Source organism: Panthera leo, chromosome A2 (assembly GCF_018350215.1).
Source record: "Panthera leo isolate Ple1 chromosome A2, P.leo_Ple1_pat1.1, whole genome shotgun sequence".
In the NCBI taxonomy this organism is placed as follows: domain Eukaryota; kingdom Metazoa; phylum Chordata; class Mammalia; order Carnivora; family Felidae; genus Panthera; species Panthera leo.
In genome coordinates, this window is record NC_056680.1 from 138546242 (window position 1) to 138561081 (window position 14840).

A 14840-nucleotide genomic window follows, 5' to 3' on the forward strand; every position below is an offset into this window, starting at 1 on the left:
GCACTGGTGGTCTTTCACAACATATTTTGTCAGGCAAGGTTTCCTTTTCAAAACAGCAAACTTTATCACTGAAAAACGTCCTTCCCATCAAATTCAATTATTCTTCATAGTTTCATATTAAAAATTTTTAACATATTTTACACGTATTTGGCACTTTAATTAGGACTACACATCAGAGTCTTTATAGGCAGAAAAACCCTTCGGCTCATAGTAAAAAAAAAAAAAAAAAAAAAAAGCTTTAACGTGTACTATTATTTTTAATGTGATTATTAGTAAGATTTAAATTTAATATTAATTTTGTCCCACACGCAGAATGATGAGCTTTACTATCAGGCCTTCCCCTGGTGGTACACTTCTAAATAATAGAGCTGCTGAAATTAGAATGTATATGGTCTGTTACAGAGACGAGTCCAGGAATGAAATTGGGTTATAGTTCATAGTATCCAGGAGCTGGGTATTTAATTTGGAATGGAGGGAACTGTAACCTCTTTCCTGGAAAAGGGCAATGTTAGGGCGCAAGTGAGAAAGAGAGACCCAGCTTATCTCCTGTATCTTCTCCATTTCTTCCAAGGCATAATAAGTATGAAGAATTCACATGGAGATTTATTTTTTCTAAGATGTCAATAAATACAGAGATGTGAAAATGAAGAAGTGGCCCTCCCATTTCTGTCTCAGTTCAGCAAGAGACATGATTAGCGACTATAACTGGGAAAAAGGTCACTGTTCATCCTGCCGTCTGTCAGGGCGTGAGAGCATCTCTGCTATTACTAACTCTTCCATGATGGGGGGAGGACGGAGGCTCCACCGTGGAAACCGGAACACAGAGAGGTTGTATTAGGTCCCCAGGATGGGATGCCATTCCAAAAGTAAAGCTCTCTGTAAAGATTTTATCTTTTCTATGATACCTTAATGAACTGGATGAAATGAATACTTTGAAAAGCCTAGGTTACGTGCAGCTTTATTATAAAAATTCAAATAAAACAGGTCACTACTATAATGATATTTCTATCACATGATGCACAGGGAACAGTAAGACAGGGATATACAGCGGAAACCAATGTATAATCCAAAGATCTCATTACATTCATCAGTTCTAGCCCTCATCTTCCAAGTGCTCAAATCCGTGAAATCCCTTTTTGCTTTTAATAGAAGTGCTAATAAACAATCTAGAATTCATTTGGCAGGAAAGTGGGCAAGACCAAGTGTTTGAAGTCAATAAATCAGGACCAGAACATTCAAATCATGAGCTATAAATGATCCTTAGAAATTGTTTCTAATACTGATAAGGAAAAGGAATTGTCCACATTGCTTAACTGTTAGGATCCACCCAGCATATAAATAGTTTTATAAATATATCAAAATGATTCTTCCCTTTCAAATTTAGTCTGCCACAAAAACAGGAGTGAAGAATGTATTTTCATTAGTAAGTTATTTTAGCATGGATATGAAAACCTTGTTTGCTATTTAGTTGAAGGAAAATGAATTTCTTCCATTTGTGTATTCATTTAAAGTAACATAAGTGGAAGTGAATTCTGAGATTTAGAATGAAAGGCATGATATGTTTGTAAATATGAAATGATAAACTCTTGTAGGTGTGACAAACATGACAGAAGTTCAAATAAGTCGGGGGGGGAGGGTGGTGATAAAAGGCAACAATCAAGTCTGAAAAACATAATTATACTTGACTAGAAAATCTCATGAGGGAAAGAAAGAGGTGGGGAAAATGGATACTACCAAGATGCCATCAACTCGGCACAGGATGGCCGGGGTGGGCTTCAGAAAGGTTTCGGACAGGAAGAAATAGTCAATAGGAGGAGTTGTAGTAAAAGCAGATGACAAAGCGATGAAATGTGACCAACAGCCTCAGGGAACACACTTGCGAGGAATGGGCTTATCTGCCTGGGTTAGTAACTCAAATACACAGCCACTAAGAGTGCAAATAGTGTTTACAAAGTAGTGTTCAAACATACCCTTTCGAGTAATGAAAGCGTAGCTTTTAGAGCACCCTCAGGTCGTCCAAAGGGAAAACAGTATCTTTAAAAACAAAAGGAGGAACAAAAAAAAGTCACACATTTAATATCCAAGACTGCTAAATAATTCCCTCTTCTATTACTTGGCATTATTAAAGAACAGTGAAAGGTTGGTTAAAATAGCATCAGCCCATTTGGGAAAAATTTTAACAGCAGAAGTTTACCTAGTTCATGCTGTAAATTTCTTTAAACAGTAAGAACTGTTTTCTTTAAACAGTAAGAAACTGTTTCTTTAAACAGTAAGTAAGCTGTCAACTGTGATGAAAAGGTTCTACAGTTTTGACGATACATGTTCAGAAAGGTCCTATTAAAGAGATAATTAAAACATATTCCCTAAACATTTCTTAAGGTTTGTTGTTATCAAGCCCTATCATCAACAAAATGACTTCGCCCATCTCCTCCTGTACTTGTGTGGCATGAGATGGAAACACCACCCCCCTCCCCCACCAGTCATAACTTCTAGTACAAAAAATGGCTTTCAGCTCTCCCTTTTTGTCTTCTGTGCCGGTGGCACCTCCCCACACAAAACACATAAACCTTGGGGAGCTCTGCAGTTTGCCAGCAGAGTGGGTCATCCTCAGTCTTTCCAGTCCTGTGTATTCCTAATGCACCCCCACAACTGGAGGACAGGTTACATTAGCATTCTGAAATCAGGGTTAGAAGCTGGGGGAGTGAGTGGGCTCCTTGGAAGTTCGTTGACACATGGTGGTAACAGGTTTATGGCTCTTTATACGGGAGTCCCTCTTCAGGTCACTTTCCACTTAAAGAGCAGAAAACGTCAGGGCCACTTCATCCTGCTGGAGCTCCTCGCTTTGTTGAATCAGTTCAGTAAAGCGCCTCGCCCCCCCCCCCCCCAACCACTGCCCCCCACCCAAGATCAAGTGCTCCAGGCAGCTGAGCTGTCCACAGGCTGCCACTTGGATCTGTATTAGAAATCTTGACACTAGTAACTTGAAGTTTGTATATTTCCATGTCCTTTGCCATTATTCAGGGACTTGGTTAACACATCTTCTAAGATGTAACTCACTATGAAATTACTGTTTTCACAAGGCAATTTGAACAGGTTTCCTTAAAAGCACGTGTATTTTAAATTCAAATTATTTTATAGGAGTGAATTTTGAAGAGTGATTAAAGAGTGATTAAAGACTGATTTCTCACAAAGCAGTTGTTAAATTTATATTAGGGCTGGGTTTTAGTTTTATGAAACTTTTATTAGTTTCAGATAAATGCAAAAAAATGTCATAAATCCAGTCAAATTTTTCTTCACAACAGTGTTTATCATTTCATTTACTGTCAAAAATTTCCTTCACTTACTCTTGCCTCGATGCATTCTCTCATTCCCCCCTCTGCTCCCATGCACAAAAACCACCACCAATTTATTTTTGATAGTTTTGTTTCCTGGGCAGTGTTGCCTTTTAGAGCATTAGCAAATTAGCAAAGTAGCTTTCGTCATTTTGTGTACCATAAACCTTAATCCACGTTTAAATAAAACACAAATTGGGTTCTTATAGTCCCCTCCCCCTGCTTAAATCTTTTCAGTGTATTTGCATAATCCACCCATTGTCTTTCCTATTGTTTATTTCCATTAACCTGTGGGTGACACATTTTATGAATGGAATGTTACTGATCCCCAGATTACATTTAGCATTTCAGGGCTCTGAGGTCCCACTGGGTATGTTCTGAATTAGCATTAGCTGCCCATGATGTGTAAATAATTCAGCACATTTACAGAGTACAAGTAATCCTGAATCAATAAAGTACAGAAAATAACTACACAGAAGCTTAATTAATCTTTACAAAATGAGTTTTAAAAGAAAGGAATAGTTTTGTTCTGCCTTTCAGGATAAATATTTTGGGTTTTTACCACTTTGATAGCTCTCTAATAGCAAAGCAAAGGGGAACATACTCAATTATCAAATAAAATTCAACAAAGTTTAATATCTAATCTGAATAAATTAAAATCACCCTCATTCCTAACATAGTAAATTAATTACACAGATAAATGAACTTGCATAGACATGTCCCACAAATTGTTTCCTTTCCTTATCCATTTTAAAATACAGGATTTCTTTTTGTTAAAGTTATATATGCACATAGTCTGAAAGGAAACTTCTTTTAAAAACGTTTTATGAAAAAAAGTTCTTTATGTCATTTCCACCCCACTCCCCAAGTAAATTTCTTCAGAAAAAAAAGTTTTTAACTTTTAGCTACTTCTTTCAGTATTTAAAAGTTATATTCCTAACCTACATGCTAATATTTCTAATTCTTGATTTTTCAGTTTTAAATATGATTCTACTAACTTTCCACTATGGAAGTACTTAGTTTTTAATAGATTTAGAGGCATAAAGGATATATAATGAACTGCACATATTTAAAATATATAATTTGATAAGTTTTGACATATGTAAACACCTGTGAAACCATCACTACATTCAACTTAATATATATATTCATGACCCTCAAATGTTCCTTCCCCACCCACTGGGCCCAGGCAACCACTGATTTACTTTGTCATTTGGAATAATTTGTATTTTCTATAATTTTATGTAAGAGAAATCATAGCATGTATTTCTTTGCATGTAATTTCTCTCAATATATTTTTATGCTATCAACAGTTCATTCCTTTTTACTGCTCAGAAGTATTGCAATACATTGTTCATTCCTCACTGATGGCCACCTGGCTTATTTTCATATTGTGTTTATTAGGAATAATGCTGGTATGTTAAGGTTTGAACACTCACATAAAAGTCTCTGTGTGGACATATGCTTTCATTTCTCTCGGGGGAGTACCTACAAGTGGAATGGCCTAGGTCATAGGCTAGGTCCAGTTTCACAACCATGCCAACACCTTGGGGAGTAATTTTTAAATTTTAGCTATGCTAATGACATAGTAGTACCTCATTGTATTTTAGTTTGTATTTCCCTGAAGAGTAATGATGTTGAGCATCTTTTCATATGCCTTTTCACCATATGTCTTTGGTGAAATAGCATAATTTTTTTATTGAGTTGTTTCATTTCTTACTAAGTTGTAAGAGTTATTTATATATTCTGGATAAAAAGTCTTTTGTGGGATACGTATTGTGCAAACAGTTTTTCCCATTCTGGAATGTATCTCTTAGTCTCTCAATGTCTTTGGAAGATCAAAAGTTTTTAATGTTGTTGAAGTTTAAGGTAAAATTTTTCCATTTATGAATCGTGATTTTGGTGTTTAAGAATCTATGCTTAGTTTAGGACAGAGACATTTTTCTGTTTTCTAGATCTATCCATTTTAGGTTAACTTTTCAATCATGTATGAGGTATGGGTCCAGGTTAATATTTGTTGAAAAAAAGCATACTTTGTAAATTATCTTTATATATTTTTTGAAAATCCATTGACCATATGTGTATGAGTCTACTTCTGAACTGTCCATACCACACTACCTTGAATACGGATTTCTGAGCAAACATGCTTGCCTTTTGATCTTAGGTGAAAAACTTTCAATCTTTCACATTCAATCTTCATATTAAGTATGAAGCTGTAGGTTTTCCATTAAAGCCCTTAACAGGTTGAACATAAGACATTTGGTAATAATTCTCTTAATAGTATGGTTTACTAATTCTATCTTGTGTTATTTCTACTTTTGGCTGTTTTTGCTCTCTTCAATGGTTATATTTTACTATTTTTTTTCATATGCCTAGAAATTTTTGACTGGACGCTAGACAGTGTTGTTTTACATTATTGGTGGCTCAATATTTTTGTATTCCTGTATTCTTGAACTTTGTTCTGGAATTCAATGAAATTACTTAAAAACAATCTGATTTACTTGAATTTTGATTTTAATTCTCATCAGGAGAGATAAAAACAGGGCTAATTTTTTTTCCATTACTGAGGCAAAGCCGTCTCAGTATTCTGATACTCATGACTTAGAAGCTTTCCAATATGGGTGGTAGAAACTGGTATTCCTCTTAGCTGTGTTAGCTTTGGGGATTATCCTCTACCACAGAGAGAAAGGATTATTTGCCTGACTTTAAATAGTTTCCTTACATACTTGCTCAGATCAATAGTTAGTTGAAGACTCTAAGGGGACCCTCAGCAAATACCTGTAGGTCTCTTCTCTCTTTCTTTAGAAGTCTGATCTGAGAATTCTGGCTGTCTTGTCCTTCCTGGACTCCCACCTCTGTCTCAAGTCAGGGTCCACTGAGATTCTCCTCCCTGGGCCATGGCCGGGAAACACTGTCCTCATGCTAAGCAGAGGCAATGAAAGGGCTTATTCATTTGTTTCTCATCTCTCAAGAATCACCTTTATTCACGGTCTTATATTTAATGTGTTGAAAAGCATTTTTGCACATATTTTAGTCTTTAAATTTTTTTTTGTTTCAGATGACAGGATAAATATCATCCCATCTTAGACATATGTTATTTTTTTTTTTTTACTACTTTACCCAGCCCTAAATGTAATTCCTGTCCTTCCTATCTTTCTAACACAGTTATACCATTTGGGGGTTAAATAGAGTATTTATATTATGTAATATCCTAGATAACTGAGACACAGTACTATGATTTCTTATGTGCCATCATTTTGTTTATATTTAATACCTGTCTTTATTTTTATTTTTTTCATATTTTTTGTTTATTTTGAAAGAGAGAGAGCACATGCACAAGAGTGCATGTGTGCACAGGGGAGGGTCAGAAGGAAAGGGAGAGGAAGAATCACAAGAATCTCTGCGCTGACAGCAGAGTCCAATGTGGGGCTCAATCTCACAACTGTGAGATCATGACATGAACAGAGATCAAGAGTCAGATGCTCACCTGATTGAGTTACACAGGCGCCCCTAATTTCCTCTTTTTATAGACCTTATCTAATGTAATTCCAAATTCCAATATAACTAATATAACCTAATTAATATAACTCCAGACTCACTTCCAAATGGGTAAATTCTCTCTCAACATATTAAAACATCTTAGTATTTTGTCAATTTAATTTACTTGAAGAATTTTTCTGACCTGCTCTTATCAGAACTGGCTGCTTTCAAAGCTCAGCCATCACTTGGGGTTTCTATTAACAATCACCACGAAGATTCCCTCCTCTTTAATGCCGATTTTCAGTTTCAGGGATCTTAACTATCCCTCCTTGTTTTTTCCTTTGTCTGGAATTTGTACTCTCCAGAAAGGGATTATGGGAAGCATATCTTTTTTTTTTTTTTTTAAGTGGGCTCCATGCCCAGCATGGAGCTTGAACTCATAACCCCTGAGATCAAGAGCTACATGGTCTACTGGCTTTAGCAGTCAGTCACCTCAAGAAGCATATCTTTTAAGGTCCTAATGTCTGAAAATATTTTTCTACTACTACCCTTAAGACTGTTACTGGTATAGAATTCTAGGTTGAAAATAATCTTTCCTCAGAAATTTGAAGACAGTGATGCATTGTTTTCTGAATATCTGTATTGCTCCTCTCATCAGAATGAAAGTTGAAGAAAAGGAACTTTAACTTTGTTCTCTGCCTGACACACAATATGTACTCAATGTATGTTTGTAGAACGAATCAATGTTGAGAAGTAATTCTGATTCTGGATTCTTTGTATTTCACGATCTTCTCTTTTATCCCCAAGATGCTGGAAGTTCATGAAAATGTCCCTGATGAGTATCTATTCTAATCCATTGTGCTGGGTACTCAATGAGCTCTTTCACTGTGAACACTTATGTCTCTTACTTCTGTAAAATGTTTTTGAATAAATGTATTGACAATTTCCTACTTTCAGCCTTATGTTTCCAGAATTCCTATTATTTATGGTGATGAAACTCCTGAGCAAATCCTTAATTTTTCTTATCTTTGTATTTCCATTTTCCTACCTTTCTCCTATTACTTTCTAGAAGGTTTCGTTAACTTAATTTTTAATAGCGTGTATGTGTTTGTATTTGTTCCTTGAGGTTTATTCATTTTTTTTAATTTTTAACAACATCCTTCTTTTGTTTTATAGTTGCCCTATCTTCTTAAACCTCTCCAAGGACATCAATAACAGATTTTCATTGCCTTAGTCCCCACATTAATTTTACTTTCCCCATGTTTTCCCAATTGTTCTTTTCGTATTTACTTATTTTAGACTCTATTTTCCATATTAAATACTTTCCTCAAATGTCTGATGACCTTGGTTGTCTGATCATTTTCAAAAGCGTGGCAGTAAACACCTGAATGGAAGCTATATGCACTTAAGGTGGGTATGTGTAGACTATGGTCTTTGCTAAAGAAGAATCTGGCTGGGCTGTTCCAGTGGGAGTCTTTATTGTCCATGGCTTTAGGTCTTCTCTCTTGAGCTAGTCAGACTCACAGGGGAAGACTTATAATATGCCTAGAAGGTAAGGGTTAAGTAACAGCTTTCTTGAACTATTACAGAAGTATATTAACCGAAGTTTTCAGTAATGATGAAATAATTTCAAGTCTGATCTCTGCAACAAGACAAGTATGTTGTAAGACACAACATACTATAGGACCTGGTAAAAATGATTGAAAAAAAAAAGGGAACATATTGGCAAATTTCTGTTTTTAACCATGAGGTTCTGTTTAGCTAACTATAATCAGGGGGAAAAATATTAAGATTTTTGACCTTTCACTATGCAAATGTTTCTTAGTGTAAATGGTTAATTTTTTTGAGCAAGAAACTGTGCCAGGCAGTGGGACCCTTGTTCTCAGAAAATATAAATAAAAGGATAACTAATGGCTTAAAAAATGGGTGTTATAACTATGTGATAAACGACTAGTGAAAACTACAGATGATATATGCTGAAAGACTTCAGGTTTTTCAGTCTTTGCTGGAATGATTGAGAAAGGCTACACTGTGAAGACAGGACATAAGAGGTTCCTTGCTTGGTGATTCTGAGAGAAAGGACTAGTCACCAGAGCTGGGGAAAGAGGCTACTCAAGAATGAGAAATGCGCACGTGAGAAATACGTTCCACACTGGACACTGAAGGGTGAAGGGATCTACCTTAGCAAATGGTGGAAACTGAATGGTGGTGGGCTTAGAAACAGACCACAGACTGAGGAACGTGGATCTTACCTTGCAGGCATTGGAAAAGAAGCTACTGGTAGTTCTTGTGTAGCAGCAGAAAGACATGATAAACAGCTGTGGGGGATTGGAGTGTTGAATGAAGAAAGCAAATACTTAATATTAATGAATGGAATATATATACCTGAAATGGCTTATCTGATTTTCTAAAAGGGAAGAGAGTCTTTCTTTTATCTCCTCAAATCTCTCTTTTTCTTCCATTGAAACTGTTCCAATTCCATCAGGCCTGGAAAAAATCAAAATCAGTCATTTATATTGATAGAATGGTTAATATCATGTATTTTATATCTTTATATATATCTTTATTTATACACATATATTTTGAGAGAAAAGAAAGTGCAAGTGTGGGAGGGGCACAGAGAGAGGGAGAGAGAATACAATGTAGGCTCCATGCCATCAGTGCAGAGCCCAACACAGGGCTCAGTCTCATGAACCCTGAGATCATGACCTGAGTTGAAACCAAGAGTTGGATGCTTATCCACCTGAGCCACCCATTGCCCTTATGTGTGTGTGTGTGTGTGTGTGTGTGTGTGTGTGTGTGTGTAATCTTTATATTTCCCTGAAGAATAGATAAGAAAAATGTATACTGGTTCACAGTATACATATTACTTGCATCTATAGTGGAAATTTATTTAAAGGAGGTATTTGTAGTCATTTGTTTCAGATTTTAACCTGGAATGAATGCAATCGAACTATTCTGTTTTAGACAGCCTTCAAGGTAAAGGAGTACAATAAATATTTTCCAGATCTACAGAAAACAATGATTAGTCCTTGAGATGACAGTGAAAAGTATTTTATAGTGGCATCAAATATTTGACAAATTGAATAAATATCCCCTGGATAGAAATATTATAAAATCATACTGAACACAAACTAAAATATCTTAACTTCTTTTCTTCCAAATAAAAATTAAGCTAATGTGAAACTGGAGATTTAATTTTAATTGAAAAAACACAGAAATTCTGAACAGATGTAGTGGTTTATTGTACCATATTTTTGTTTATTTAAGTGTGTTGGCACACAAATTTTAACTTATTTAAAAATAAAAATAAATACTTGAATAAAAGCATATAGAGAAGACAGACCATCTATGTTTCAGGATTTTTGTGCTTAGCCAAATATCCCTATGGAATCAAGGCAAGATCTCATTAAAATTTTTAGAAGTAATTATGAAGACTAAACAGACATCTTCTTTTACTAAGATCAGGATTAAAAGTATAAGATATTTCTAATGAATAATGGATTTAGAATTTATACTATATAAGTTTAAGTCTGCTTGTGCAACAATCATCAAAAATTTTGAACATATGAATTTTAACTTAGTTAATGCAAAGAGAAAGATGTATTGATATCATTCAAAAAGTGTATATTTCAACAAAATGAATCTTTTGGATTTGATAATTAACACTAATCATTTCTTCCTCAATTAGCTTATTTTTCTAAAGATTATATTTTATAGTTCCCAAAGACTTATATATTTATAATTTTAACTAATTTTTAATGTTTATGTATAAAATGGGTAGAAATGATTATGGAAATGCTTCATATAACTTTCCCATAAGGCTTTTATTTGGTTCTCCCACTCTTGTTTTACATACATATGTGTGTGTGTGTGTGTGTGTGTGTGTGTGTGTGTGTGTGTGTGTGTGTATCTTTGATGCTTGCAACTAGTCAATTAGGATAAAAGCAATTAATTTTAAAGTTATACCTGAATCATTATGACAAAGACCTTTTATTGATATCAAGGCATCTCTTAAGTCTAAAAATTTCTTTTCCACTATAGAGTAAATAATTTGTTATTTCAGAAACTCACTGCTGCTAGAATTTATGCTGTGAAATTCTTATAATTATACTTCATCCTTAAATAGGGAAACATCAATTATTTAATTTCATAGAATAATACATTGCATCAGGATGTGAACTCCAGAAAAATATTCAAATATTTTTTCAAGTATTTTTAGGAAGGAGAAAAGAAAGTCTGATCTAGAAATTACAAAACAATGAACTTTGAGCTAACCCAATGTTTTATAATAATTTGTAATATTATAGGGGCACCTGGGTGGCTCTGTTGGTTAAGCATCCAACTTCAGCTCAGGTCATGATCTCACAGCTTGTGAGTTTGAGCCCCGCATCGGGCTCTGTGCTGACAGCTCAGAGCCTGGAGCCTGCTTCAGATTCTGTGTCTCCCTCTTTCTCTCTCCCCTCCCCCGCTCATGCTCTGTCTCTCTCTTCTCAAAAACAAATAAAAACATTAAAAAAATTAAAAACAAATTTGTAATATTATAATCATTTGTAATAAAATGGATTTTTCACATAGTAATTCAGAATAAATACCCACTGAGAAAACAATAACACAACCCAGACTTAAAAATAAGTACACTTAAAAATAAGTACAATAATGATCACAAAAGTTCAAGTGGAGAGTTCTATATAAATCATTAACCTGGGAATTTGAGCATTCAGATGAAAACTATAGCCACATTATGTTATTACACAGCACAAAAACTCATACCACGTTGTGGGTGGGTATTTCACCTATGCAAACTTTGATGAAAAAGGGCAAGGAACTTATCTTTAGTTTTCTGATGACTGATATGGTTCTTTGGCTTTGTTCTCTGGCAGACTCCACACAGTTATGTTAGAGTCAACCTTGCTTCAACTGTCAAAGGAGATTGTGATTCACAAGGATACAGCAACTCGTCCTGCCATATCAAACTTCACTTGGGCACCTCACCTACCTCACACAACGGAGCCAGGGGTTTAGGTGATAAAAAGCAAGAAAGGTAAGTCAGGGGAACATCACTTGTGTGAACTTTCACTAAAATAAAGACTGTCATACACAGCGAAGGGCTGCCATTTTAGTGAGATTATTTCATTAGGTATAAATCCGACCAGTTAAACACCGGAGTTAGTATTTTGGACTTGTCCTTATTTACATGCCTTTAGTGCATATACCAGACTACGTACTGAATGTTAGGTATACGGAGTAGGCATCTATACCTAAGTGATGGTAACAAATAACTTAGCTGCAGTCATGCCTACAGGTAACAGCTCCTTCTAAAATTATTCTTCCTAATAAACACAAATACCTCTGTGTCATCAGATCTTCCTTGTCATGGTTGTTATCAAAACAAATATAGCAATTACCAGAAACAAAATTCTTAACGTGCCCCTGGTACTATGCTAGCTGTTTTATATGCATAACATAAGAGGCTCACAGCAATCCATTCTGCAGCCTCCAAGAGAGGAGGCTGCTTAGGGTCAGGGGGGTGAGGTGACTTTCCCAAGGTCATACCGATTATAAGTTCAGAGGCCTGGACTTGAACCTAGGTCTCTTGCATTCCAAATCCAGGGCTCGTAGTGCCCACATCTTACTCTCTTTCCCCGATATTTTCACAGAAAATAATAAAGAGGAAAAAAATTTGTGTTAAAAAATGGAAACTGTATCTGAGAGGCAATGTGGAATATTTCAAGCATACTTACTTACATCAGACATTTTCTATATTACTCACATAAGGCAGCAAGCTTAAAAACTGATAAAATTTAAAATACCTATAGGGCACCTGGGTCGCTCAGTCAGTTAAGCATCTGACTGCATTTTGGCTCAGGGCATGATCTCACAGTTCATCAGTTTGTGAAATCAAGGCCCGGGTGGGGCTCCCTGCACTTGGGATTCTCTCTCTCTCTCTCTCTCTCTCTCTCTGCCCCTCCCCTGCTCATGTGTGCTCTCTCTCAAAATAAATTATATTAAAAAACAAAACAAAAACAAAATACCTGCCACTGAATCAGTAATTCTATTAAAAAAATCTCAACAAAGTCAGTTCTGAAATTTGTACTTGTAGAAAGCAGCTTTAAGAGAAACTTAAAACAGTTATATATTATGAACATTCATCTAGTAGACCCAAGGTAATAGAAATTTAAAACAATAGCTTTACAAACTTAGCTTATAAATTAGTTTCTGTCAGTTATACCTTCAAAACATATCCTGGTATGGCTTCAGCCTCGTTGGTCTCCCTTTTCTAGTCTTTTCTATGTCAGAGTCTTGGCAACACACTAGGGTGAGCCTTTTCCAAGTATGAGTCATGCTTTGTCATGCGAACAACTCATTGCAAAAGCCCAAACCTTTATAATGCTCCACAAGACCTGTTAGGACCCCCTCTCCCCACACTCACACTCTGATCTTCTCTACCCCTCACAGCAGACCCCCCGCCCCATGATGGTCTCCTAGCTAGCCCTCAAACACAGAACACATGCCTCAGGGCCTTTGCATATGCTGCTCCCACTTTTCTAGTCACACATGGCTTGCTCACTCCCTTCTCATCTCAACCTAAAGGACTCAGAATCAGTGAGGTTTTCTCTAAACACCTGAGGTAAAGATGTAATCTCCCCTTCCCACAGGTCTCTTCTCCTTTAATATGCTTTACTGCTGCTCACTGTGCATACCGCCATCACCCCACACATGACAGACTTGTTTTTATTATCTGCCTCCTTTGTGCTGCAACCCTGGTACCCAGAACTGGCAGACTGATGTTCAATACGGAAGTGCTAAAGACATGAATAAGTGATACACAGAATATAAAAATACCAAGTACAGATTATAAAAATTCATGAATTAGTAATATCAAAAATATTATTGCTTATTAGTATTAGATTATTTGCAATGTTTTAAATCCTATCACAGTGGGTAAAACAGGAAATTTTTTGGCGAACAGAACAGGAATTAACTCTAATATTCTGGGTAAAAGAGTTCTAAAAAAAGTTAGCTATATTTACACTTAGCAGAACATTTTTAGTATTTACCTGTCATTTAATTATTAGTGAAATCATTTGCTTTAAATCTCAAAAACAGAATTTTCCCCCCCAAGATAATAAAAGTAAAATAAATCATGCCTCTTTGACACTGACATCTTTTCAGATGACGTTAAAATATGGTTATTGAAAATTCTACAATAAAAAGCCAATTTTCTGATTCAAATGTTACTTGCAGCTTAATTCTATGACTGATAATTAAATATTAAAGCTGTTCCAATGACACAAAAAGACCCTCTCAGGTACCAAGATTTAAATCTTTCCTTTTTTTCTTGGGGCCTGCAGTTACTGAAGTCACATGATTTTAAGAAAACTGCTCCATGAAAGTTTAAGATATTAACAAATTATAAAATACAGTGTAATAGTAGATGCATTTCTTTTAATTATAGACCCAAACAAGTTATGACATAGAACTTCTTTCTGGCATTACATAATAAACAAATGAACATGTAGTTGGGTCTATGTTAATTGTACTTGATAGACTCTTTAAAAAAAAAAAAAGAATTCATACAACAGAATCCTCTGACTGATGCTAAAGAGCCTCATCTTACATTTGCCTCGGGGTCACAGTCTGTTCTCTGAGAAAGAATCACACGCAGGCACGTTCACATGTATAGACACACACACTACCTTTTCTGAAAAGCAGATTCATCCAAAAATAGTTCCTATACATATTAAGGCCTTATACAAATTAAGTTTATTAAATTCCTACATGACCTAAGCGATCTTACAATGGATTTTGTAACTTGTGCCATTGGTCAATCTGGAAGATTAGGCATTTTAAAACAAATAGAATCCATTATATATGCTGGACATCCTGTCATTACTAGCAACTCTTTTGGTGACAAGTACAAAATAAGCTCTAAATTGAGAAAGATTAAAAAAAGTTAATGTTTATTTATATTGCAGAGAGAGAGGGGGAGAGAGGGAGCCAGTGTGTAAGTGGGGGAGGGGCAGA

The 14840-nt window shown here is 35.5% G+C and overlaps 1 protein-coding gene across 8 annotated transcripts in view; it reads right to left on the reverse strand.

Annotated features, from left to right (window-relative positions):
- Window positions 1-14840, reverse strand: part of CADPS2 (calcium dependent secretion activator 2) — a 534192-nt gene that overhangs the window by 119269 nt on the left and 400083 nt on the right. For all 8 annotated transcript variants that reach the window (XM_042923255.1, XM_042923240.1, XM_042923248.1 and 5 more), the window contains 2 exons: window positions 9198-9299; window positions 1971-2034 (listed from right to left, as the gene is read on the reverse strand). In XM_042923255.1, coding sequence (XP_042779189.1) covers window positions 1971-2034; window positions 9198-9299 — 166 coding nt within the window. The remainder of the gene's footprint in view (window positions 1-1970; window positions 2035-9197; window positions 9300-14840) is intronic.